The sequence below is a fragment of the Camelus ferus genome, chromosome 3 (genome assembly GCF_009834535.1).
Source record: "Camelus ferus isolate YT-003-E chromosome 3, BCGSAC_Cfer_1.0, whole genome shotgun sequence".
Lineage (NCBI taxonomy): Eukaryota > Metazoa > Chordata > Mammalia > Artiodactyla > Camelidae > Camelus > Camelus ferus.
Window position 1 is genome coordinate 94,633 of NC_045698.1, and position 26,814 is coordinate 121,446.

At 49.7% G+C, this 26,814-nt stretch overlaps 1 protein-coding gene and 1 long non-coding RNA gene across 2 annotated transcripts in view; one reads left to right on the forward strand and one right to left on the reverse strand.

The window, feature by feature from the left end:
- Positions 1-454: 454 nt before the first annotated feature.
- LOC116660238 lies at positions 455-9,030 on the reverse strand. The gene is made up of 3 exons (XR_004315655.1): positions 7,341-9,030; positions 2,703-3,025; positions 455-837 (listed from the first exon to the last, which is right to left on the reverse strand). It is a non-coding gene; the product is annotated as an uncharacterized LOC116660238 (long non-coding RNA).
- Positions 9,031-9,120: 90 nt separating this feature from the next.
- PLEKHG4B (pleckstrin homology and RhoGEF domain containing G4B) overlaps positions 9,121-26,814 on the forward strand; it is a 58,430-nt gene continuing 40,736 nt past the window's right edge. Inside the window, 1 exon segment of the mRNA XM_032469020.1 lies at positions 9,121-9,233. Coding sequence (XP_032324911.1) covers positions 9,183-9,233 — 51 coding nt within the window. The 5' untranslated portion in view covers positions 9,121-9,182.

A 26,814-nucleotide genomic window follows, 5' to 3' on the forward strand; every position in this document is an offset into this window, starting at 1 on the left:
CTTCCTGTCCTCCAAGGCAAGTATCCCTGTGTGCTGAGACACACAGAAGGCCCTGCTCTGAAATAACGCCCATTCCAGGGAGGGGGAATATGTCCATTTGTGCTCTGCTGCATTGATGGAACAGTTGTGAGCAGACTCTCCCGCGTGGCCCACTGAGTGCCCTAGAGGGGACAGTAGCTGTGCAGGGTTACAGCAGGTAGATTTCATAATACTTGGTTTTGACTGTTTCTGAACTGAAACAATTTTAGTTTATATGCTGCGTGATGTTCTGCTAGTGATGGATGGTGTAGCTCCCATTTGTTTCTTGGAAGAATTAGCAAATTAACATGGTAGAAACTTCTAACATGTTTAAAAAAATTTTTTTGCAATTACATTAGAGTTTTAATCTTTATTGAAATTTGAAATGCCAATACTTTGAGACAAATACATTAAACATCAAAGCAAAACTTTTAAACAAATGCAGCTCTTTTCTTGTTGTGCTTGAGTAAAACTTTCAGCTGCTTCAGACAGGCACCTGTGGATCGTCTTTGTTTTCCTACTTTGTCCACAGTGAGCAGATGTTTAAGTGCTTTTGGAAAAGCTCAGTCAGGGAACCAGGACATGGGGATTTCCCCTCAGGCTATGTGGACGGGGCTGCCAGGGACACAAACCCTCTCAGCGAATCAACAGCGCCCAGTGTGCGTGGTGACCTACGAACAGGGTCGGCGGCCAGTACCTTGTCACCAGCAGGGCAGACAGAGCGAAAGCCTGGCCTTGGGTCCAAGGAGACTGCGTCTCTCTGCTGCTGTCCCTCAGCTGCTCTTGATGTTTGGTGACTGCGGACATATTTGCTGTGATCTATTGAAACAACAAAGGCCTGAAATAACATGAAGTGAACTTGCCAGTTTTTACATGTGAGGTCTGTGAAACAAAAATTATGAAAAGTTAAAATATTCCACAAACAAGTAAATGAAGAAGCGCAGAGTTCGCAACAAATTCGGGGCACTGAGCATGCTCAAAACGTCTCTTTATTTAAGACTTCTAAATGAACAAAGAACAGAACCTTGAAGTTCAAAAAGTACAAGCTAACAGCAGCTGTGGCCCACAGCCCGCCAGGGTCGTGACTTTTGGTGACAGAGCCTCATAGTCCTCTCAGCAGGGGAGTCCTGTCCCATTTCCAGACACTTCCTATTCCTGCCACTGACAGCCAACAGACAGCCCAGGTCACCCCCCAGGACCAGCCAGAGCCAACGGGACAGCTCAGGTCACCCCCGGGACCACCCAGGGCCAACGGGACAGCTCAGGTCACTCCCGGGACCACCCAGGGCCAACAGACAGCCCAGGTCACCCCCGGGACCACCCAGGGCCAACGGGACAGCTCAGGTCACCCCCGGGACCACCCAGGGCCAATGGGACAGCTCAGGTCACCCCTGGGACCACCCAGGGCCACACTGGCTGTGTCTCCAGCCCCCTCACCCACACACCCCTCGCCAGTTCTGGGGCACACTAGCTCTTTGTGGTCTCAGAGCACACTGTGTTCATCCTGCCTAGAGGCCACCCTGCCTGCTGTTCCCTCTGTGAGGTGGGCTGACCTCTGACCTCTGGGCAGTGAGCCCCTTTCCCCTTTCATCATCTACAGCTGAACCTTGGCCTACTCCCGCTATCTTTCTTCCTCGTGGCGCCCCTCACAGCTTGTTTTGTCTTTTCATTGGCTGAGGCCTCTCTTCCCAGGGTACCGGGGGCCTCTGAGGGCAGGGCTTGCATCTGCCCCTGTGAAGCTCAGAGTCCCGAGCGCAGCAGGTGCCCAGGAGGAGTTACTGGGCCCACAAATGCCTCCTTCATCTCCTTGCTGCTTCCCTAGAAGGTAGACCTCACGGCCACCCTGGGTCGGAGGTTAACAAATGAGCTGCATCCACACCCACTCCACAGACACAGTTCCCTCTGTGCGCAGCCGTCTCACAGGACAGATGGGGCAAGCAGGGAAGGAGGCTGGGCGCAAGGCAGGTGAGTGTGAGCGAGCCCGCAGGGGAAGGGTGGAACCAGGATGGGGCTGGCCGACCACCAAGGTTTGCCGAGGCCCTCCCAGTACCCAGCTCTGCCCAGTGCAGCAGCTGCTCCATGGGGTGCACCCAGGCCTGCCCGCAAGGGCTGCCCTCTGGCCTGTGAGTGGAACTGCCTTGCAGTGAGTCTCCACCACACTCTCTAGGTGTGCAGCCCCGTCAAGGGGCTCCCTGAGCAGGAGGCCTGTGTGGATGGGGGCGGCATAGGCTGCTCCTAATGGAATTCTCATTTGATTCACACTCCATCCATCCTCGGCCTCCCCAAGACACCCACCTGTTTGTTTCGCATGTAATTGTTGTCTGCAGCCAGGACATTTCCCAAGATAATCTCTGATTACAACTTCAAGTGAAAGCAGAGCAAATGCAGAGTAGAATAGAAATTTAAATTTGAAAAGCAATGTGAACCATAAGCCCAGCCCTTGGCAGCTCCCATAGTAGAAACCCCAGACAGTGCACATTGCAACAAGCCTGGTGGTTCCTCATGCAACATCCCACTCAGAGAAAAGGCATCCAGGCCCCAGGGCCCCACAGCCAGATCTGAGCAGACACACAGGGTGCTCCTGGAATAAAACCTGTGTGTCACCTCGCACAGGGCTTTACACTTTAACAGCACGAGAAGTGACGGTAGCAGTCCAGAGCAAGGGGCATTTCTAGGGTTTTTACCTAAACGACACCATGCTGTTCTGGTCCCTTTGTAACTTGCTGTCCTTTCACTCAGCACCGCTTCTGAGGCTTCTCTGTATTCATTCACTTTACGTGCCACTCTCCTTTGCATAAAGGTCACAATTCATATTTTCACCCTCATGTTGATACGCCTGGGGTGTCTCTGAGCTGAGTTCTTTCAGCGCCGTGGGGAGGACTTCAAGCCTCCGCTGCCCAGCGCAGGCGCTCCACTCAGGTGTGTGCCCAGACGCGGTCTGCTGACCAGGAATTCACTGCGTATCCACCAACACTGGGCAAGCACCAAACACTTAGGATGTTTAAACCTCAGTATAGAAAAATATTAAGTATTTTAGCTTTGTGTTACATTTTAGAAAAAACATTTTTAACTTTAAATATTTTAGGCCTTAAGCATTTTGCTAAACGACGGGTATACGATGAGAGCTTGTTCACGCTTGCACTAGAAAGACTGAACATCTTTTGTTTATTGAACATCAGGGTTTAGTAAGAGTTTCAAAACTGACCTTTTGAAATACCAATTTACGACCTGCCTGAGTTCCCATTAGTCTGTCTTTCTTATTGTAAGCTTTTAGGCGCTCTTTATATATTCTGGATTCTGACCATTAGTTGTCCACAAGAGGTCCAAACATCTCCCATTTTGTGGGTCATTTTTAAATTTATCACCCAGAAGTATGAAACTTTAATGCAGTCAGATGTATCAATCATTTTATTCATAGACTGTGCCTTGTGCATCTCATTTATTAAATACTTCCCTATCCCAACTTTCTAATGATCTTCTTTTCTAAGTTTTTGTTTGTCATATTTAGTTCTTCACTCTATTTGCAATTTATTTCTACTGAGGTGAAATTTATGTAACATTCACCATCTTAAAGTGCATAGTCCAGGGGCATTTAGTACATTCAGAATGTCGTGGAACTATCCCCACTACCTGGTTCCAGAGTGCTTTCATCTCTAGAAAAGGAAACCTTCTATTTAGCAATCATTACCATTTCAGCTCCTACTCCCAGCCCCTAGCAAACAATCATTTGCTTTCTGTCCCTGTGGATTGATCTACTTTACGTATTTCATAGATAGAATCATACGATGTGTGGCCTTTTGAATCTGCTTCTTTGAGTTAGCAAAATTTTTTTCAAGGCTCGTCCATGTTGTAGGGTGCATTAGAATTTTACTCCCACCTATGGATGAATGATACTCCATTGTATCATTCATGGACCATATTTTGTTCATCTGTTCATCTGTAGATGGACTTTGGATTTTTTCCACCTTTTGGCTATTGTGAGCAGTGTTACTATGAACATTTGTGTACGGGTTTTCATGTGACCTTACATTTCCATTTCTCTTAAGCGTGTACCTAGGAATGGAATTGCTGGGTTACATACTGACTCTATGTTTAACTTTTTGAGGAAATACCAAACTGTTTTCCACAGAGGCTGAACCACTTCACATTCTCAAGAGCAGTATACAAGGATTCCAATTTCTCCATCTCCTCACCTACATTTACTACCTCTGTAAGTCATCCCAGTGGATGTGAAGTGGGGTCTCATCACGGTTTTGATTTACATTTCCCTAGTGATTGGTGATGCTGAACATCTTGTCATGTACCTGTTGACTGTCTGTATATTTTCCTTGGGGAAATGTCTAAGTCCTTTGCACATTGTAAATGGGTCATTTGTCCCTGTTGTTTCTAGGAGTTCTTTCTATATTCTGGATGTCAATCCCTTACTGAATATATGATTCACAAATATTTTCTCCCATTCTATGAGTCGTTTTTTCATTTTCTTGACAGTGTCTTTTGAAGCACAAAAGTTCTTAATTTGGATGAAGTCCAGTTTATATATATATTTTTTTTCTTCTGTTGTTTGTGCTTTTGGTATCATATTTAATAAACCACTACCAAATTCAAGGCTGTTCAGATTTATCTCTGTTTTCTTCTAAGAATTTTGTATCTTTACACTTAGGTTTTAGACCCTTTTTTAATTAATTTTTTGTATATGGTATGAGATAAAGGTCCACCTTTATTCTTTTGCACGTTGATATCCAGTTTCCCCAGTATCAATTGTTGAAAAGACTGTCCTTTCCCCACTAAATAGTCTTGGATCCCTTGTTGAAAATTATTAGACTATATATGTGATGGTTTATTTCTAGGATCTCTATTCTGTTCCATTGGGGTATGTCTGACCTTATGCCAGTATCATACTGTTTTAATTGCTGTAGCTTTGTAGCAAGTTTCAAATTCAGGTTCTGTGAGTCCTCCAACTTTGTTCTTTTTCAAGATTGTTGTTGCTATCAGTGGCCATTTCCAAGTGGATCTGAGGATCAGCTTTTCAATTTCTGTGAAAAAGGCTGTTGGAATTTTTATAGGCGCTGTCTTGAATCTGTAGATCATTTTGGGTGGTACTGACATCTTGACAATGTGAAGTCTTCCTATACATAAACACCTGATGTCTTCCCATTTATTCAGGTTATCTTTAACTTCTTTCAGCAATGCTTTGCAGTTTTCAACATGCAAATCTTTCACCTCCTTGGTTAGATATATTCCTAAGTATTTCATTCTTTTAGATGCTATGTTATACATGGAATTACTTTCTTAATTTCTCTTTTGGATTGTTCATTGCTGGTGTATAGAAACGTGCCCACACTTAGAGGTCATGAGAATAGATGAGCCTCCTTCTCAAACTCTTCCAAAAAATTGAAGAGGAGAGAATACTTCCCTACTCATTCTCTGAGGCCAGCATTACCCTAATATCAAGGCCAGATAAGACATCACAAGAGAAGAAAATTATAGACCAAGATCCCTGATGAATAAAGATGCAAAAAATCCTCATCAAAATTTTAGCAAACAGAATCCAATAGCATACTGGAAAGATTATTCACCACGAACAGTGAAATTTATCACAGGAATACAAGGGCAGTCCAACATAAGAAAATCAGTTAATGTAGTACATCACATTAACAGAACAAAGGGAAAAAAACATGATCATCTCAACTGATACAGAAAACGTATTTTTAAAATTTCAATACCCTTCATGACAAGAGCTCTCAGAAAACTAGGATTAGAGAGAAAAATTATTCAACAGGTTAAAAAATATTTATGGAAAACCCACAGTTAACATCATACACAATGGTAAAAGACTGAAAGCTCTCTCCTAAAGATCAGGGATCAGCCAAGGATGCATTTTGCTTCTTCTAGTCAACATTGTACTGGAACTTCTAGCCAGAGCCATTACAGACACAAAAAGAAATAAAAGACATTCAAATTGGAAAGTAAGACGTAAAACTATCTCTATTCACAGTGACATGATCCTATATACAGAAAATGCCAAAGAATCCACACACACACACACACACACACACACACAAAAGGTTACTAGAGCTAATAGATAATTGAGCAAAGTTGCAGGATACAAAACTAACACACACAAATCAGCTGTGTTTCTATATACCAGCAATGAACAATCCAAAAAAGAAATTAAGTAATTCCGTGTATAACATAGCATCTAAAATAATGCAATACTTAGGGATATATCTGATCAAGGAGGTGAAAGACTTGTATGCTGAAAACTGCAAAACATTTGCTGAAAGAAATTAATTTCTAACCCTAACCCTAACCGTGGTGCCTCTTCCCTTCTGTCTGCACATTCAGTTCCCTCATCTCTAGACACACCTACGTGTGGATGCTTCCAGGCCGATATTTCCTGACTTCCTCTCGGTGCCAAGCTCTCACAGCAATCCAACCACTCAACATGTCTAACAGCATCTCAGCACTAATGTGTCTTCTCCCAAATCTGCTTCTCCCATCTCAGTAAATGATACCAACTTCCACCTGCTCACCAGGCCTCAAATCCCTGAATCGCTGTCTTAGTGCTGATTCCTAACTGCAGAGAGCAGAATCCACTGCAGCTAATTTAAGCAGTATGGGAAGCTATCAGGTGAGGTATGCCATCTGTGACAGGGTGGGTAACCAGGAACAGCCAGTAACATCAGCAACCTGGAAAAACTCCTGACAAGTCTATAGCATCCTTTTAGGAAAACCCCACGGCCCTGTTCCCTCCTACTCAGCGCTAGCGCTAAGGACAGGCCTTAACTGCCCAGATGAACCAAACACTTCAACCGCCAATTTGCTGAGACAGCCACCACTCCCGTGGTTCCTCCCACACCTTCGGTGGTGCATGTACGAGCACAAGCAGGCACATCTGCACCTCAGATGCAAAGGACCTGGGGCAAGTGGCTTTGCAGTTGCCAGCGTCTGCACTCAGGGAGCATGCACGGTGGCTGACAGGGGCCGAGATCAGCTAGTTCACTGCCTGCCACCTACCTCCTTGGCTTCTTTGTCCCTCACTCTCCAGACAGCTATCAGCCAGTCCTCTCAGCTCTACCTTTAAATGGATCCTGCTTCAATCATTTTTCACACCCTCTGTCATTCCCACCCTAACCAGCCCCCATCGCTCACTCGCCCCAGGATCACGGCAGTCACTTCCTGACTCACCCTGCCTCAACCAGCTGTGGTCTCCACCCTGAGCCAGGGTGAAAGGTTTGGAACATAAATCAGATAACATCACTTCCTGCCCAAAGTCTCTGCACAGTGGTTCCCCATGACACTCAAAATAAAACAAAACTCACCTCTATCACTACATATCCCTGCAGACTTTCCCATCTGGTCTCTTTCACCTGTGCCCTTGTTCACGGTGTCTTAGGTACAATGGTCTTCCCGTTGTTCCTCAAGCACACAGTTCTGTTCCTGCCCACCTCAGGGCCTCTGCACAGGTGGCTCCGTCTGCCTGGAAATCAGCTCCCTCCCAGGTCCCTGCACAGTCTTCCCTGGCTCAGCCATCTGCCTTATTCAGATGCGATTCTCTGTTCTTTGGTTTACTGTTTTGTCTCCCTCCATTGGAATGTCACACCCCCTGACAGGTGTCATACAGTGGCTGGCAGAAAGGAGGTGGTAAGTACCTTCTGAGTAAATCAAACCATTTCAACAGTCCAAGTTTGGGGGGAAATTTCTTAGGAAACATCCCTGTTTCTATGCATACACAGCAAAGGACTCAGATCCCAGGACACTGCAGCTGGAGAGCACATGCGGACTCCCCTGTGCAGGCCCGGCTTTCCTTCTGCACAGCAGAGGTACAGCATCGGTGTGCCCCAGATCTCTAGTTAAAGAGCTGCACCCTGACCAGGCGTCCAGGTCACTGGTGACCTTCGCCTGCTGCCAGCCCCTGGATCCTGGACGACAAAGCCCCCGTTCTGGAGGCATGCCAACAGTCCCGAGTTGTGTCCTGGCAGGACGGCAGAGGTTCACGCAGCGCAGCATGGCTCCTGTTCCTAGAGCGTCAGGCAGGTGAGCAGGTGAGAAGGTGGGGGAGGGGCTGAGGGAGGGGCACCCAGGTACCCAGCACCGAGAGGAATCCGGGAATCCTAGCAGAGGAGCCAGGCAGAGAGCCAGCAGAGGAATTCAAAACCCAGTACTGGGCGAGGGAGCCGAACTCAGGCCGCCACCTCAGCTTCCTTCACCCTATACCTGCCGCCCTTCGGCTCCAACACGACTGAACTTCATCGCTAAGTGACTGGCCTGTTCCGCAGTGGGCGGGCTGAGTCCAGTGCCCCTGCTTCTAGTCCGGACGGCGTGCTGGATGAGACACCGGACGACGGGCGGGTGGCTCTGAGACCCCTGCTTTCCCCGCACACAGCGGGTGCTCCACGAGCCGGAGCCCCCGGCTCGGAGCTACAGGGAAGGAGCTGGCTTCCCGGGGTCGGGGAATACTTCGTTTTCGGAGGTTCTCCGCAAACCTAGGCGTTAGCGTCGCAAACCCAGAGAGAGCGCGTTCAACTCTGGCGCCCGACTCGCGAAGGAGGGGAACGTGGCCGCTCGCTCGAGGCCCAGAAGCGCCCAAGCTCTGTTTACCCCGCAGAGAGCGTCCCGTCCGGCAGGAAGAGAGGCCAGCCCATCCACACCGGCAGAAAGCGGTCCACTCCATCTACCCCAGGGGGAATCGCGTGCTGTTGTCTTCACTAGTCTGTCTACACCGGCGCACGTCAGGTATGAGTCTGCCTACACTGGGGAAAATCACGGTGCGATAGTCTTCACCAGCACAAGTCAGGGTCCGGTCCACCCCCGAGGAAATTAGGTGCAATAATACAGACACTGGTCCGAGAACAAAATGGCAGGTCTCCAGCCCCGTGAGAACAAGAGTAACTGGGAACGCCGCCCCTGTCCGGCCCCCGCCCGGCGCTGGGTGGGGGACGGAGCTCGCCCCCACCCCGCCAGGTGAGGGCGCGGCCCCGGCACCCGCCAGGCCGCGGCCCCGCGAGCCTCCTCTCCCCCAACCCGGCCGCAGCCCCGGCCGCGCCCCGGCTCCTCCTCGGGGCGGGGAGGGGGCGCGGCCCGGGAGGGTCCGCCCCGAGCCCGGCGGGCGGGCGGCCTCGCGGCTCTGTCCTCCCCGCGGCCGGGACAAAGGCGGCGCCACCATGGCTCTCCGCGCGGTGCTCGGCCGAGGCGACCGGGGCTCTGGCGCCCAGGTAGGGACCCCGGGGACGCGGGAGGGTCCCGGGGACGCGGCGGCTGGAGCGGGAGGGCGCTTGCGCTGTCGGTCACTTAAACGAAGGTGTAGCAAACTTTTCGCTTAACCTCATGAATATTTATGAGAGAAATACGCTTGTCAAGACAGATTTGCATTGCTGGAGTTTGAAAGGGGTGCAGGGGGAGGGGCTGTAGGACAAAAAGAGGCCTGTGAAATTGTCGCCGACAAGGAGAATGTTCCTAAGTTGTTCATTACCTCAAAACTGGTAGGGCAAACCAATGAACTTTGTGCACGAAGACAACGAATTTTACTTAAAAAATACCAGGGTAGGCTTTTATACTGGAACAGCCGCTGATTTAGACAACCGACCCTGCCTGGTAAACAAGGCCCTCCGTCCAGGTTCGGCAGAGTGTGGCGGGAGCGGTTTCCTACTTCACCTGATCTGCAAAAAGCGTGTTGGGCGCGTCTTTCCCTTTTTCCTGTGAAACGGGATCACAGAACAGTTTGGTACAGTAATTACACTCTCTTCTGTTACCCAACAGCACTTTCACTTAAGAAGTTTAGCTGGTGCTTTCGGGTGTCTAATTAAGACTTAAAACATATAATTAAAAAATTAAGTTAAACATAACTGAAACTGCATAATTTACAGTGAGTGTCAAGTGAGCCTTGCTGCATCCTGAAGAGAGATTTCAGAGTGGGCAGAGGGGAAGTGAGGGTGGGCTTCCCCTTCTTGACCCTCCCTCGGATTCCCAGGTTCTCTGGGCCAGGAGGAACTTTAGAGACCACTATTTGCTCTCAGTGGACACGTTCAGACTTGGAGACGCTCCTGTTCACGATAGAGCCACATCCCTGTCCTGGAGGGCTGGGTTTCCCCCGCAGAGACCATGCACCCTCTTCTGAGGAGACACCCGGCTTTGATCTCACTGTTTGGTGTCCAGTCTGCAAATAGAAGGGAGGCCTGGGTTGGGTGCACAAGTGGACTGTCCAGGTGGGCCACAGAGGGCAGAGCACTGACCTTCCCAGAGGGCTGGGTACCCAGGTGCAGGTGACCTGTGGTTTCATCCTGTTAGAAGGGCCCCATGTGGGTCTAGTCTGAAATCACCTTTGTGAAAGGTAGGCCTTTATGTCTGTGGTATCTGTTAGTTCACGAGCCTGCTAGTGGTCTCACATGAATACTTTATTACTTGTAAACCATCCCAAATGCTGTGCTAATGAAATAAAGTTGGCCCTGAATTTGCCCTGAGGCTCTCTGAGATATGTGTTCACAGCTTGTATCATCCAAGCAAATACAGAAGACCCCAGATTCCCAGATCTCAGCATTTTTAATGAGAATCGTTCAAGCACAGCTCACATGCCTCCCTCCTCACAAACAGATAATGTGCCCTCTATTTGTGCTTAAACAAAAATCAAGTCACTCAGAGCCTGCTAGCCCTAACAGGAGTCTGCCACGGCAGGCTACCCATTCTGCAGATGGAGGGAGCCAGGCTTCTGCACTTGTCCTGTGGCTCCCAGCCGACAAGCAGCCTGGAAGCGGTGGCTTTCCTCTCCACACTCTGTGTCCTGAAGCAGTGGTGCCTCTGCCCAGTACTTACCCTCCTGCCCTGTAAGAATAGAGCTTCTGTGCCCTGCTCTCCGTGGGAGGGTCACTGGGGATTGCAGACTCCTTATCTGTGTCCCTCTGCCCCTGGCGGGGCCTGGCACTCAGTACACGTGCACAGGCCAGTGCTCACTGGTCCGGACAGAAGAATGAGCCCAGAGAGATGACTGGTCTGACCTTAGAGTCCAACACACTCCTGAGGGGGGAGTGAGGTGGGGGATGGAGGGGTGGGCTGTGAGGTGGTATGTCCTGTCCTCCACCTGTTGATCCTAAGAGGTGCTGGGAATCTGGGGTCCTGTGAGCAGAAGGTGTCCCTCAGTGGCCATTTACCCTACAAGAGGTCCAAGAAGACAGGTGCCCGTGGAGTGGGGAAGAGGCTCCCACCCTGACCCAGATTAGAGGTGCACCCACATTCACCCTCTGTTAGCTGTCGGCCCTGGGCAGGGAGTTCAGCCTCTTGGAGGTTGTCTGTTTGTTTACAGGAAGAACCTGTGCCCCACCCACCTCTTGGAGCTACATAGGCTCTAATTTTAAAATGGATGTGTAGGTGCTTCTTGAAAGGAAACCTAGGTCGTCACTTACCTGAACGTTCCTGAGTTGAGGGCTGCCTCTGTGCTGATGTCTGGGACAACTTTCCAGGTGTCTCAGTTCACACCTGGGCCCAAGCTCTCAAAGACAGAGCTTTCAGATACTTCTAGACATCGTATAACCTTACAGAATTTTCCCCCAAAGTGAGATAATCAGGTTGTGCAAAAGATACTTTGTGGTGAATTTCTTCTATATGACATTAAAACTACGTCTGTTTCTGAGACCTGGGACAGGGATTAAATCTAATGCCAACAATGGTTTGGGACAGGAATTAATTCGAAGTTCTGCACTAGAATTGTTCAAGTCTGCCAGGTAATGAGTATGTGCACCCCCAGGAGGTGAATTCTCTTGGAGAAGTCTCACCTGCCTGCAGCTGCACAACCTGGGACCCCCAACCCTGGTAGGCTTCAGCCTCAGAAAGCCCCCTCTGCAGCATCCCCCCCCTCCCAGGCCCTTCCCTGCCTGGTTTCTCCAGACAGGATTTGAACCCACATCACCTTGTGCCTGACTCCTCAGTTGCCTGTCTCCCCAGGCGGCACTGGCTTTATTTCATTCCCCTGTTTCTCTGGTGCCTAGAATAGTGCACGGCACACAGTAGGTGCTCAACATGGTGACGACCCTGAAGCTCACTCTCACTCCCCCGCCCAGTGCTGGCCTCTGGGGTGGCACTGATGCACAGCTTGCCCTGTGGCCTGAGCTAGCATGATTCCTGAGACTTTTAAGAATAAAGTAGCAGCTTCAGAGGGAGTGCCAGGTTACAGCTGATTCTGGGAAACAACTTGTCCAAGTGTGATATGGAAAATAAGGCCCAGGACGCTTGCAGCAAATGGCTTGGCAAGACCTGGTGTGACATAATGCATGTGCTTTGTGTGTGGTTTTTGAGGTGGGGATGACGATGCCACAGAGCAGAGGAGAAGAAATGCCTGCATTAATTTTCTGGGACTTTATTGCCAAGTGGTTTGATAGAAATGCTCTGACCTGGAATTAGCTGCGGGCCATCAGGTGACCTTGCCCTGGAGAGTGAGGAGGTTGGAATGAGTTTCTGAGAGCTCTTGGGCTCTGTCCCTGGCTAGACTGAGACATCAAGCAGTGTGGACGGAGGCAGAGGGCTCGGTGGTTGGGGATGCAGGCTATGTGGCCAGTGTGGCCTGGGATCAGTCCTGGCTCCCACACTGGGTGGGTGGGCAAGGAAGCCCCTCAACCTCACCATCCTTAGAATGGGGAAGACAATCACATTACAATGTGCTTAGGATAGTGTCTATTATTCTGTGATTCTGTGAGTCTGTGATAGAGAGGAAGAGTTTCATACAAATGGGAGATAAAAAGATTGAGTTACCATTTTTCTGTCAAATCATTTAAGGAAAGATATTTGTGAAGCTGTCTTCAAGATATGCTGATACACAAAGATATCCCCAAGGGAGAGGAATTGCAACTACGATTATGTGCTATTTTAACAATGTATTCGGGTAGTTTTTTAAAGAAATGCTTTGCACAAGTGCCAAAATCAGTATGTCATGAACTCCACTTGAGTTCAAGGGTCCCAGAACTCTCTCTATGGCTTAATCAGAAGGATGAAAGAAGACTTCATTGGAGCAAGCATTTAGCTAGCCCAGAGTACCAGGCCTGGTAACGGAGAGTGTTTAGTTCTCGGACTGATTCTTGCCTGTCCAGAGACACCAACAGTCTGTGACGGCAGCCCAGAGAGTCACGGTGACGTTGGCCTGAGCAGCCCAGCCTTGGAGACCAGTGTGACCTCTCCCAGAGCACATGTTCAAACAGGAAAAGCATGTGGAAGGCTGCTGGGGACAGCGAGCAACAACAGCAACGAATGAGGAGAGAAGTGTCATCCCGATTTCTGGAAGGGGCTGGAACTAATTTTCATTTTAATTTTAATAGGGTTAAATTCACACAACACAAATTTAGCCATTTAAAGCAAACAATTCAGTGGCATTTAATCCATTCACAATATTGTACAGCCATCACGCCTGTCTAGTTCCAGGATTCCAACACCCGAAAGCAAAACCCCACAGCCATGAAGCAGTTTCTTTCATTCCACTCTCTCCCCAGCCCCTGGAAGCACTACTGTGCTCTCTGTCTCTATGGATTTTTCTACTCTGAATATTCCATATAAATGGAATCATAAAATATGGGACCTTTTGTTGTGTTAAAATACGTGTAACATGAAATTTGCCACCTAAGCCATTTTAAGGGTACAGTTCAGTGATGTTAGATACATTCACATTGTTTTGCTACCATCACCACCATCTGTCTCCATGGCTTCTCCAAGTTGTAAATCTGAAACTCTACACCTGCTGAACAACAGCTCCTCACGCTGCCCTGCCCCCAGACCCTGGCAACCACCATTCTGCTTTCTGTCTTTATGACTGTGCTACACTAAGTGCCTCTGTGAATGGGCTCACACAGTATCTGTCGTTTTGCAACTGGGTTACTTCACTGAGCACAAGTCCTCAAGGTTCATCCACATTGCAGCATTATCAGAACTTCATTCCTTTTTGTGGCTGAATAATATTCTGTTGTACGGATGGACCACATTTGGTTTTTTCATTTATCTGTTGATGGACATTTGGACTGTTTCCATCTTTTAGGTTTTGTGAATGGTGCTGCTATGATCATGCGTTTAAAAGTTTTTGACTCTAACTTCTCCCAGCAATGTTTTGTAGGTTTCAGTGTACAAATCATTTATCTCTTTGGTTAAATGTATTTCTTGATATTTATTCTTTTTAGATGCCATTATGTAATGGAAACTATTTTCTTAATTTCATTGCTGGGGTAGAGAAACATAAGTGATTTTTGCATGTTGATCTTGTACCCTGCAACTTTGCTGAATCTACTTATTAGCTCTAGTAGCTTTCTTGTGGATTTTTCTTTGGGATTTTCTATATGTAAGATCATGTCATCTGCAAGTAGAGATAGTTTTACTTCTTCATTTCTAAATTGGGTGCCTTCAATTTTTTTTCCTTGCCTAATTACTCTGGCTAGAACTTTAAGGGCAGTGTTGCATAGCAGTGGAGAAAGTTAGCATCCTTGACTGGTTTCTAATGTTAGAGGAAAACCTTTCAGTCTTTAACCACTGAGTGTGAAGTTAGCTGTGAAGTGCCTTTTTATCATGTTGAGGAAGGTACTTTCTATTCCTAGTTTTCTGAGAGTTTTTTTTTTATCATGAATGAGTGTTGGAGTTTGTCAAATGCTTTTTCTGCATTATTTGAGATGATTATAGGATTTTTTCTCTACGTTCTATTAACATAGAATATTATTTTGATTGGTTGTTGAACTACCCTTGCATTCCTGGGATAAATCCCACTTGGTCATGGTGAATAATCCTTGTAATATGCTGTTAGATTTGGTTTCTTAGTATTTTGTTGAGGATTTGGAACAAATGTTATAACTCTGCTTTTAAATTTCATTATATTATGCAAGAATACTTTTTTCAAGTATATATATATAATTTTAATTGGAGTATAGTTAGTTTACAATGTTGTGTCAGTTTCTGGTGTACAGCATAATGCTTCAGTCATACATGAACATGTATTTATTTTCATACTCTTTTTAACCATAAGTTACCACAAGATATTGAATATAGTTCCCTGTGCTATACTGTATAAACTTGTTGTTTATCTATTTTATATATATTTGTTAGTATCTGTAAATCTCAAACTCCCAATTTATCCCTTCCCACCACCTTCCACCTGGTAACCATGTTAGTTTTCTACCTCTCTGAGTCTGTTTCTGTTTTGTAAATAAGCTCGTTTGTCATTTGTTTTTTCAGATTCCACATATAAGTGATATCTTATGGTATTTTTCTTTCTCTTTCTGGCTTCCTTCACTTAGAATGACAATCTCCAGGTCCATCCATGTTGCTGCAAATGGCATTATTTTATCATTTTTCATGGCTGAGTAGTATTCCATTGTATAAATATACCACAACTTCTTTATCTAGTCATCGGTCAATGGACATTTGGGTTATTTCCATGCCTTGGCTATTGTAAATAGTTCTGCTATGAACAATGGGGTGCATGTATCTTTTTGAATTAAGGTTCCCTCTGGATATATGCCCAGAAATGGGATTGCTGGATCATATGGTAAGTCTATTTTTAGTCTTTTGAGGAATCTCCATACTGTTTTCCATAATGGCTGCACCAAACTACATTCCCACCAGCAGTGTAGGAGGGTTCCCTTTTCTCCACACCCTCTCCAGCATTTATTGTTTGTAGACTTTTGAATGATGGCCATTCTGACAGGTGTGAGGTGATACCTCATTGTAGTTTTGATTTGCATTTCTCTGATAATTAATGATACTGAGCATTTTTTCATGTGCCTATTGGCCATTTGTATGTCTTCATTGGAGAATTGCTTGTTTAGGTCTTCTGTCCATTTTTGGATGGAGTTGTTTGTTTTTTTCTTATTAAGTTGTATGAGTTGTTTATATATTCTGGAAATTAAGCCCTTGTCAGTCTTGCAGATATTTTCTCCTGTCCCATAAGTTGTCTTTTTGTTTTGCTTATGGTTCCCTTTGCTGTGCAAGTAAAAATACATTTTAAGAATGTAAGTTTTGAAATAAGAAGTGACCTCTTTAAAAACAAATTGTTTCAAGGCTGAAACATAAAATTACTAGGAAATCTGCAGAAGTTTAAGACCAATTTTTAAGACTTCAAAATGTAGCAACTGGGAAAAAAGCCACTGGGGAAGGAGTGTTGTGAGGTGAATCCCTGTAAAATGCTTAAGCAGTGTCTAACAGGTACCAGTGCCTGTGGATCCTTGTGAGGATTCAGCAGCCTGGGTCAGGCCTTCTGCACTTGAAACACTGTCATCTGAAGGCACAGATGTCAAATGTTTACCACGGTCTAATTAACCTCCTGAGCCATTGAACGGACATGCAGACCCAGCAGTGACAGCGCTTCAAGTAGAGTCTTGATTAAGTGGGTGTTCAAAATATCCTGAATTGGTTTTAAACAGAATTATAACTGGAAACTACACAAAAAAACCACTCCTCACTCCCCTCCACCCTCGCTCACTTCACTCCACCCCAACCTCCACCCCACCTCAACCCTCACCCACCCCAACCTTTTGTTCGATGGTGTACTCATTAGTGGCACCAATCAAAATGAAGATTCAGGATTAAACTTTGGTTACTTGAGCCGAGAGCTGTCACTTTATGGGCTCAAGGAAACCTATGTTACAAGCAGAGTGGGTCTATCACTTGTTGTCCAAGTTGAAACATTTTGAGGCGAAAAGAGAGCTATTGCCTTAATCACAAGTGAAAACCTGAACTATGTGGGAAGCCCTGGACAGGACTCCGGCCTATGACTTGGGGTATCACTACCTCCTGGAGATGGCTTTCTGAACAATGAGGGTCGCTCTCCACCGTGGATGGGGGACACTTATGGACAGGTGTCTGCCAACTTCCCCCCTGGACCAAGTGTGTGACTCCCAGTGTGAGCACCTCAGCTGGACGGTGTAGACCTGCTGCCTACATGGCCCCCCGTCAGTCCCCAGGGAGCCCCCACGTGGAGCCAGCTGGACCATCAGCAAGCGGGTCTGCACCCTGTCCTCACGAGCCAGCACCCGGCAGCTCTGCCTGGTCAGCTGCCCACACTCTGAGCCTGGCAGCCACTGGTGCTTCTCATTTGCACCGACACTGCTCTCTCCTGTGTTCACCCCTAGGGCTCTCCTCTGTGGACTCCAGGAGTCGTAAGCACCTGCCAGGCCGTTCTGAGTGTGGTTTGGGGCTCCAGGCTCAGCCTCATCACCAGACTCAAGATCCCACCAGTGTCATGTGGCATGTCTTTCTCTGTCCCTCTCTCAGGCCCCCACGTTGGAAACCCACCACCCACTCACATTGCAGCAGCCACACTCACCCACCTGCCTGTGCCTGGGACCTTGTGCTTTGTGGTCACTTTCTTGGGGCTGGGGAGGCAAAAAGCACTACTGAACACTCCAAGTACACTCATCACAGATTTCTCCTTAAACTGTCTGCTTTGCTGTTCTTATCATGCATAAAGGTATTTTGGAGGGGTGGGGGTGCTAATTTTGCTTAACTGTGCCGCCGCTTCCCTCTGCCTTCCTGCATCCCAGTGTCACCTCATGAGCTATCCCTGTAGAGCTTTCCCTGCCAGAACTTCTGCAAACTTAGAGCCTGCACTCCACCTTCTTTCTGAAAACCAAAGGTGCTTCAGCCCAGGCCCAGCACAGATTCCCGACAACCTCAGCCCAGGGTCAGCAGTCAACATATGTCCCACCAAAGCTGAAGATTAAGTCTAAATCACGAGGTCCTTTAGGAAAGCATGGAATCAGGGGTAATTTAAAAGCATATCTGTGGTTTTCCAGTAACACCAGAAATTGTGGGCTTCGTACCTTAATGGTTAATATCAAATTAGGACCTGGAATCAGCCGCCTTCAAGGCACTGTCAGGCAGAGGAGCACTGCCAGGCTGAGAAGCACTTTCCTGGGACTCCTGCACTCCCGTTTGAAGAGCCCACATCAGACTGACCCCGACTTTGCTCACAGCTGTGTCGGGGGTCCCCACTCAGGGATGGTTTGGAAAGATGTTAGTTAACACTTAAAACTAGTAGTGCAAACATAAACTGTCACACTCCCACTTAAACTTTGTATCTGATGCTCTTGTCTGTGGAGGAATGTAATCTGAAAGTGTAAAAAAAAACCAAAAACACAAACTTGTAATTGGTGATTTAGGTGAAGTCTGCTGTCATATCTACAGTTTAGAGAAATTAGTTCCAATCGTCCGTCAAGAGTGTCACTTGGAATTAGCTGTTTCTCCGTGGGAAACATGTGAATGGTGTGGGGAGGCCAGGTGTGCTGGCTGAAGCCAGGATACCAGGCAGACACCGGCCAAGCGGCTGGGCTCAAACAAAAGGAAACTTAATCTGCTTTTGAAGTTGTTCTGGTTTGGCTCAGTTTAACAGTGAGGTGAACGAAAAAGGACGACAAAAACTTGGAGGGGTGAAAATAAGTTTTCATCTTCATGCATGAGAAGCACACATCTAACTGAGCTGAAAAATTTCAGGAGCACTTTTCTCTCCTGCCAAAGGGTTTTCTAGATGCATTAAGCGGGAAAGAAAGGCTGTTACCCATGTTTCTCCGAAAGAACTGTAAGTATGGATGCAGAGACAACAGATGCGCCTTGGCCGAGCAGCCCAAGCTCGCCCACAAGCCTCCTTGCTCACTCACACTCTGCCTGTACTGCATCTGAATGGAGGAACCAGGGTAGGAAAGCTAAGTTTGTTGTCATTAAAACTACAGGAGATATTTTTTTTAGGTTGACACGATCTTTTCTGGTTTAGCCGTGGTTTAGAATAAACAAAACTCTTACTTCCAGCTGAAAGCATATTTCAGCATGGGGACACCAGTCTGTGCTGATGGTGGTTAACATCAGTTTTACACACTTTTTATCGGGCACCTTCAAAGAACTGAAAGAACTAAAGAACTGAGTTCACCCAAACTGCCTTAAAAACCAATATTTCATTGTCAGTTTGCATTTTGTATTAAAAGATAAAAAGCTTTGAAGTCCTTTCAAGATGAAATACACTGTTACCCTTGTGGACTAATTGGTGAGTTAGATTCACAGTAATGTTCCATTGACAAACAAAGAAAGCAGATAAGCAGAAATGTGGGGGCTTTGTGCTGTGCCACCGCTGATAGAGAACTGGTTGACGTTTACATGTGGTGTCCCCCAGCCCTGGCCTCAGCCCAGAGACACAGCCCACCCTGGCTAGCCTCTTCATCCTCTGCACCTCCACACCTGCCCCTTGCTTCCTTTACTTCTTTGGTAGGCCCATTTCCCCTTCACCCTGAGGGCAGGGCCGTGTGTGTTGACCGACCACTGCAGGATCAGCAGGTGAGCAGTAAGGTGGGGTCACTCCCTGGTCACTGCTGGCACAGTGGGCTCCTGAGCCCTGGGAAAGCCTTGATCCGGGACCTTGTGTTTGTAGCTGCTTCTGTCCTGGGTAAAGACCAAGTGAACATGAGCAAGGGCTTCCTGTGTGTATCCATCATTACCTAAAGGTAATGCTGCATGGAAAGCTCCTCCCAGGACTTTTACAGCTCCTGGGTTTTGAGCTCCTTGATGAGGCTATGAAATGCAAGAAAGGATAACTGAGGACTCTGCTTTTAGACGTTTTGCATGCACTTGACCATGAGGAGAAATCAACAAGCCCCCAGAGACAGAGGCAGTGGGTGGCCATCCCCTCAACCTCAGGCTCAGACCACTAACTGCCCAGCCTCCAAGCACAGAGTGAAATAAGGAGGGATTCCATGTCACCGTCAGTCATTTGGAATTTGTGTTGGGTCAGAGAATGGTGGTGTTAACACAGCACTTGCTCCTCCATGTCTTCACCCAGAAGGTAGCTGGGGCCCATGGGACTTGGCTCAGGAGGCAGAGTGGGGCTGCCTTGTCCTCTGTTCTCATGCCCCTCGCAGCCTTGCAGGGGTTCCTTCCCGGAGGTGGGGTCAGCAGGCTTGCAGTGAAGGGCCAGACAGAAAGCAGCTGAGGCTTTGAGGGACCGTTGGGTCTGGGTCCTAACTCCTCGCCTCTGGCTGTGTCACAGCAGTGACCGTGGGCAATACACAGAATGAGGGTTGCTGCATTCCAATGAACTTTACTTATGGCCACTAAATTTGAATTTCAGATAATTTTCACATGTCACTGACTAGTGTTTTTTTCCCCAAGCACTGGTTCCATGGTTTGCCAGCCCCTGAGCATCAGGTAGAGAGCTGGAGGTCACCAGGGTGCCCCCCACACCCCTGGTGACGTCCTGGGTACCCCATCTGCTGGGTGGAGGCTGAGAGGCAGCCTCTGCAGAGAGCACCCAGAGGAAGAGTCTGAGTGCATCTGGTGGAGGGCGACTCACCAGAAGATAAAACAAGCCAATTCTGTGAAGTCGGGCTGACTCAGGGGTAAGAGGGGGGCCACCGTCATGCCTGCAAAATTGATGCGGCCTCCTAGGCCTAGCCTGCAGCAGAAGAAGGTGTGCAGGAAGAGAGGCAGGCAGTCCAGGTGTGCAGCTCCTGTGGGAGAGTGGCCAGCAGGAAATGGCCCCCACCTGCCCACTCGGCTTCCCCACCTCTGAGGGAAGGCGCTCTGATGTTCTGTCCGGGGAGGACTGGTTTTAGAAATGCTTGAGAAGTTATGTTTATTTGATTTTGTTGTCTAACCTAAGGTTGCTTCTGTTTGTGATTTGTTTAATGCCAAGCCTGGATAGGAAAGCAGGCCCCTTAAAACATGATTAAAATGGGGACATGAGATCCTGCTTGAACAGAAAAGGGAATCGTGTTGATAAAAGGCCTGTGGCTTTGGAGCTGAGGGCTGCAGGGCGTGTTGGCGGGGAGGGTGCAGGTCTGCTGCTCGTCCCTGGAAGAGAGCCTCTGGTGGGCCGTCTCAGATGCCCACTTGGCACCTGCGTGGCCAGGCCCCCTCCTGAGGCCCAGCCCTCCGTCCTTGCAGCCACTCTGTGTAACCGCTGAGGGAACGGAGGTGAGACCACGCGAGTGCCGGGCCTCGCCTCTTCCTCACACCTCGGTCCCCCGGACACACGCCAGGGACCTGCGGGGCTCGATGGGCAGGTGGGGGGGGGTCCCGAGTCCTTCCCGCAGAGCAGCCTCTGCCCACCACACTGCCAGCCAGCTAGTCTCAGCGAGTCCCTAAACCTCGCGCTGGTCTGGAGTCTGGGTGGGCCTGAGGAGCGAGGATCAGTTTTAAGGCGAAGTAGGTGGGGTGTAAGCCTTCCTTGCTCAGGGTGGACTCGGGGGTGGACTGGGGCATCTGATGCAGGAGGAGAGTAAAGGAAGTGCAGCCTCTATCTGCTCGGCCCCAGAGAAGCGGCGTACCAGCTCCCCGCTGGCAGAGTGTCCAGCGCTGGTGGATTTCCAGTGATTACACGCCAGCTTTAGAATTATCAGTCAGAGATAGCGTGATGCAGCCTCAGTAAGTCATGTGTAAATTCAGAGAAGACATTTTCAGGGTTTATTTGGAATCATTATTTTCTGGATTCACCTGCAAGGCCTGTTACAGAAAGTACAGCCCTGAAGCTTGAACCCTGAAATAGCTCCTTTGTTTTGGCATCCTCCTAATTTGGCCCCGAAAACCGAAAAGTGTTGGTACCATGAAAAAACAAAGTCTGTGGATGAAGAAACTCTGTGTGGAAATGTTTCTGGAGCACTGTCAGTCCCCCCACCCCTGGAAATACAAACACCTAGAGCCACCAAGCCAACAGGGAGGCTGGAGCCCCGGGTTCTGCTCCCACCCCTCCCCCCAGGCTAAGTCCACCAGAAAGCTCCAGCTCAGGATGCACCCACGTGTCTGCACACAGCTGGTCCTGCAGGTGCACTTATCAGGAGGGCACCTCAGTGTGGGTGTGGCTACCCTCGTGGGAGGGGTCCCAGATGCTGCAGGCACCAATGCCCTGGCTCCCAGAGGGCATCACATCAGCTTCATCTGGGATCTGGGGTGCTGCCCAGCTCGCGGCAGAGGGAGGGGTTCGAGGCGGAGCATGGGTCTGCTTGCAGAGCTTCTGCTCAAACCGTGTGTGCGCTGCCACCACATTTCCTTGCCAGGAGCCACTCCTGATGCCAGTGGGTGGGGGCGTGCCATCCTCCCAGGGAGGCAGGGATCCGTGGATAACTGTCCCCACAGAGGGTGTGCAGTTTCTGCCGGCTCCGTGCCCATGTGGAAGGCAGGTCCTCTCTGTCCAGCACCCTGCAGGACTGGTGTTCCTCAGAAGGGTCTTCCACGTAAATTCAGCTCCTTTAGAGCCTGAGCGTCTTGGTCATAAGATTTGGTTAGGCATTTCCCTGCCTCCCTCTTCTAAAGATGCTGTAGGTGTAACTCAACTCCGTGAACGGTCCGGGCGACCACATGGTGCACTGGCTGGGAGCAGACCCTGGTTTTGGAGACATGGGCCCAGAGGACAGCTAAGCGCTAAGTGAGAGTCTGAGCTTACAAGAGAGCTCTCCTGGGTTAGGGAGGCTGAGAAGTGTCTGTGGAGGGTGTGCAGTGAGCCACTACAGCCTGGGGTCAGTGCCGGGAGCACTGGCCAGAGAGAGAAGACCTCAGCCCAGGAAAGGCCCAAAACTGGAGGCTGGACTGGGTGGTCCAGCTCCTGCCTCCTCAGCCCAGGACAAGCAGGCCACACCAATGTGTATCTTGCCCCTGGGCCCTCCATTCAGAGGCAGCTGCAGCAAGACCATCCTAAACCTCCAGTCCCCTGTAGAACGGACGCCTCCCACCCTTGGGGCCCTTCACACAGGGACGTCACTAGAGCGGCTCCTCTGTGCATCTCGGACGCGGGGACCTGCCGGCATCTAAGACTGGCAGGTGACAGAGGCTGCCAAGGCTGCTTCCAGAGTCTGGCGGTATTTCTGCTCCTTGTTATGAAGCCCCTGCCCTGATTCATAGTTCACTGAATCCTTAGAAACCAACTCCTGGGCATCTGCTCAGAGGAGCCAGAATTTCCCTGGAGACAGCTGCCTTCTGCATCTGTCTGGACACCTGCAATGTGTTTAATTAAAGACCACATCTCTGTTAGGCCTGCTGCTTCCTCCACAGGCCGGTAACCTTAGCAGTGTTGCCATGGCTCACTGACAGCTGTGGCAGGTCTAGTCCAGGAAGGAAGTCACAGATGCAGGAGTCCTGATCAACATCTGCACAAGACCCGTGCTGTTAGTATCAGAAAGGAGAGCAACGAGCTCAGACAACAGGCTCCTTCAGAGGCTCTACTCGCTGCTATGAAATTTACGGACCCTTAGTTTGAATATGGAAGAGCTGGGAATAGCCTAGTCTGCTTCCTTTCCTGAGAAGAACACCGGCGGGGCCCCGTCCAGCACTTGTATTTTCAGATGAAGGTCCTGGTCCTTAGATTGAAATTTTGCTTTTGAGATTTTAAAAACACCTTAGGCTTAAATACAAAGTTGTTTTTTAACATTTGCATGTCTATTTATTTTAACACTTTTTTGTTTTTAGTCTGATAGAAAAAATTGTATGCAGTGTTTAATATCATAATTTAATAACTATGTAGTATTTAATAATGTAGTATTTCATTACACACTGCACTTTTAAAAGTTTCGAGTTAGACAGTATTTTCTCATGACTGTCTCTGCCGTCTCCCTGCGTTTCTGGAGTTCTGTCCAATGGCTCCTCCCACTGCAGAGTGGCCGAGAGCAGCTCTCGATGAAAAACAAGGCTGCAGAAGTGAGAGGTAGAGTCCAGGGAGGTGCACGGCAGGAGTGAGGTAAGTGTGGGCGTGCTGAGTGTGTTTGTGTACATGCCTGTGCTTCATGCTCATATGTGTACACATGTGTGTGCATGTGCATGTGTGCAGGGAGGTGAAGGTGCAGGGCACTGTTTTGTGTGTGTACATGTATGTATGTGTGTGTGCATGTGGGGAGACCGAGGCACAGGGTGCAGTCCGGTCCCCTTGTCCTCCCCTTGGGTTTGCTCAGTGTGCACTGTGGATGGCAGGCTGGAATGTGCGGCTTTCTGGGGCCTGCCCGCCAGGACGTGCTCTCAGGCTGTAGAAGTTAAACACAATGGGCTGATTATCAGTCTGTAAGCCAACTCCAGCTCTGCCTTCTCTTGCTGCTGGAGGAGGGGTGTGCCCAGTGGGACAGCCCCTCGTGCCCCCAGGGCACTTCCTCCCAGGACCTAGCTCACACCGACACCTGCTTAGCCCACTGGGCTCTGCCGGACTTGCTGTTCTCAACTGATTGCCCCCATCCCAGGCACCCAGGCACCCAGTCCCTGGCCCCATCCTGTCCTCCTTGTGGGTTCCTGGACAGCCTCTGGCCATTGCGGGGGATTGAGGGGGCCCTGCAGGAAGGCAGAAGGAATCCCTGGAATGCTTCTTGCCCACATCTGCACTCTGCTTCCATGGTGAGGCCGGCCTGGACCCCAGGCACTGCTATCTGCTGTGCTCCCACCTGCCCTTCCTGCCTGGGGTCTGGCCTTGTTCCCTGGGGTCAGTTTTGAGGGTCCTCTCCACCTCAGATTGTGAGTCAGTGAAAGGCAGGGTCACCTTGAGCAGGGGTTTCTGGGAATGTTGGTGTGGACGGGGGTAGGGAACTAGGCCAGGCGTGGGCATCCTGAGGCTTCAAGCCGGACATGCCTGGTGTGGGAGGGGGCTCTGGCCAGATCACAGGGGTGTCTGTCATGGCTCACCTGGATGCCCCGCAACTTAGTATTCCAGGTGGGGCTGCAGCATGAGACCCAGGTTCCAGGTGGGCCAGGTTTTCTGGGCTTCAGAGAGGACAGGTGTCAGAGGAAAGGCAGAAAGCTGTGCTCTTTCTGCAGTCACCACCCTGGGCTCAGTTACAACTGAGAGGTTTAAAAGGCAACTGTTGAATGGGCTGTGGGGTTGGGAGAGAAGGGGTCTCAGTGACATAGGGCTCCCTGGAGCCCCCTGCCCAGCTGCTGGCACCCAGAGTCTCCCGGAGGCTTCTTGTGCCAGTTTTGGTAGAACAGGGCCAGGAAGCTGTGTGTCAGGGAGCTCGACGTTTGTGGACAAAGCTCTCATCAAGGCCCAAGGTCTCTAAACCCTGTCAGAGAGATTAGGGTGCGTGATTAGGACGCTCTTGGTGATCCCGAACTCTGACCTCTCCCTCCCCGTGCAACTTTGGGCCAAAGGAAGCTCCACCCTTTAGAAGCATCTTCAGCCTCCCCTGCTGGGGTGGGGCAGGGAATCCCTAACGAAGCAGCCTACCAGTGGAGAGCAGGGCCGGTACAGACAGATTGGTTGTAGACAGGCTAGCACGCCAGCCCAGCTGGGAGACTAAGCTTTCCAGACAAGTTTTCTTTGACTCAGAGGTGGCTTCCTGGTCTCCACACACAGGAAACAGAGCCGGCCATCAGTCCCCTTGGGCAGGACACCACGACCATCGCTGGGTGCTTTCAGGAAGAGGCCTCTCTTAAGAGCACCTGAGTGGCTGGAACCAGGTCGGCTGCCCAGAGCAAGTCTCCTGGGGAGTGTGGGTTTCACCCCCACAGGGCTGAGAAAGTGGCTATTGATGGAAAGTGGGCCAGAGCGAGGCCCATTGTGGATGCCCCTCCATGCCTGGGGCCCCTGCTCAGGGGAACTGCAGGAAGGGCTCCAGTGCCCCATGGCGGGTGCCTGCTGCCCCCACATCCTGATTTTTGTGTATAAAATCTGGCCAGAGGCAAAGGCCACAGTGGTGAATTAAACAGTTACCTTGACCTTGTGGGATGGAAGTGCCTAGCTGACGGACCCCCCTCAGATGGTCCCATCCTAGGCTGTCGCCACCAGGGGTATCATGGGGCTGATCAGGGGGCTGCAGGCGGGGCCTTGATGACCACGGCCCCCACCCCACCCACCACTCAGGCCTTGCCGTGTTCTGCTTGCTTTTTGCACCCCAACGTCCGCTCCCTGTGGATTCTCAGGACGAGGTGACTGGCTGGGTCCAGAGAAGCCCCCGCCTAGCTGATGGTTGTGGACAGGACTGTGCCACACAGCTGCCTGGTTCTCCCCTCACCCCATCTGAGACCCCACCCTGTGTCCTAGACACCCCTACTGTCCCTGGGTGCAGTGACCCAGGTATCAAGGGCCCGCCACAAGACTGAGCATCTGGGCTTCTTGGTCACCTGGGGTGGTCACAGGGCAGGCATCCCGAGGTGGCTGTGCTGCTGCCTCTGACATTCTTGCACTTTCTGTCCCCATGGGGACATCGCACCCTGACTGTCCAGCAGTCTGTCGTCTTGGTGCCTTCCCTGGGGCCCTCAGTGAGCTCCTGCAGACCCTCTCCCAATGTGTGGGTCACCCTGCCTGTGGCTGCTGGCGACCAATGGCTCTGTCCTGGGCCCACACCTTTCACTCCCTCTCTGAGACGCTGCACTTGAATTAAAATGAGAGCCCTGAGGGGCAGTCTGGTAGGCTGGGCTCGGCCACGTCTTTCCAGCCAGCCAGGCAGGCCCTAAATGGGTGCCCCATTCAGCTGGCATCGTTTACGTCCTCACACACCTGCAGAGAGAAAACATCCCTTTCCTGTGACATTTAGCTGGTTCTTGCCTCCGGAGGAGAAGCAGTTGTTTCCAGCATGTGTCCTTCCTGCATCTCTACGACAGGCCCCCCACGAGGCTCCCAGCCCCTGTCGTCTCATCGCCAGCACTTGCAAGGTCTAGAGGGTCATGGGGAGGGCCTGTGCACTGAGACCTCGTCCTCTCCCCCAGGCCCTGCGCTGGGAGGAGCCTGCTGAGTCGGGGGCACTGCTGTGACGAGAAACGATAATCGCTCTCGTGTCAGTAAAATTTTACTAAAGTTCACGGGGTAAATACATCCATCATTGAAGAGCGAAGCTTTCAAATGTTTTCCCAGGCATAAATTTCCTGTTGTTAAAATGCAAAGGCAGCTCTGCT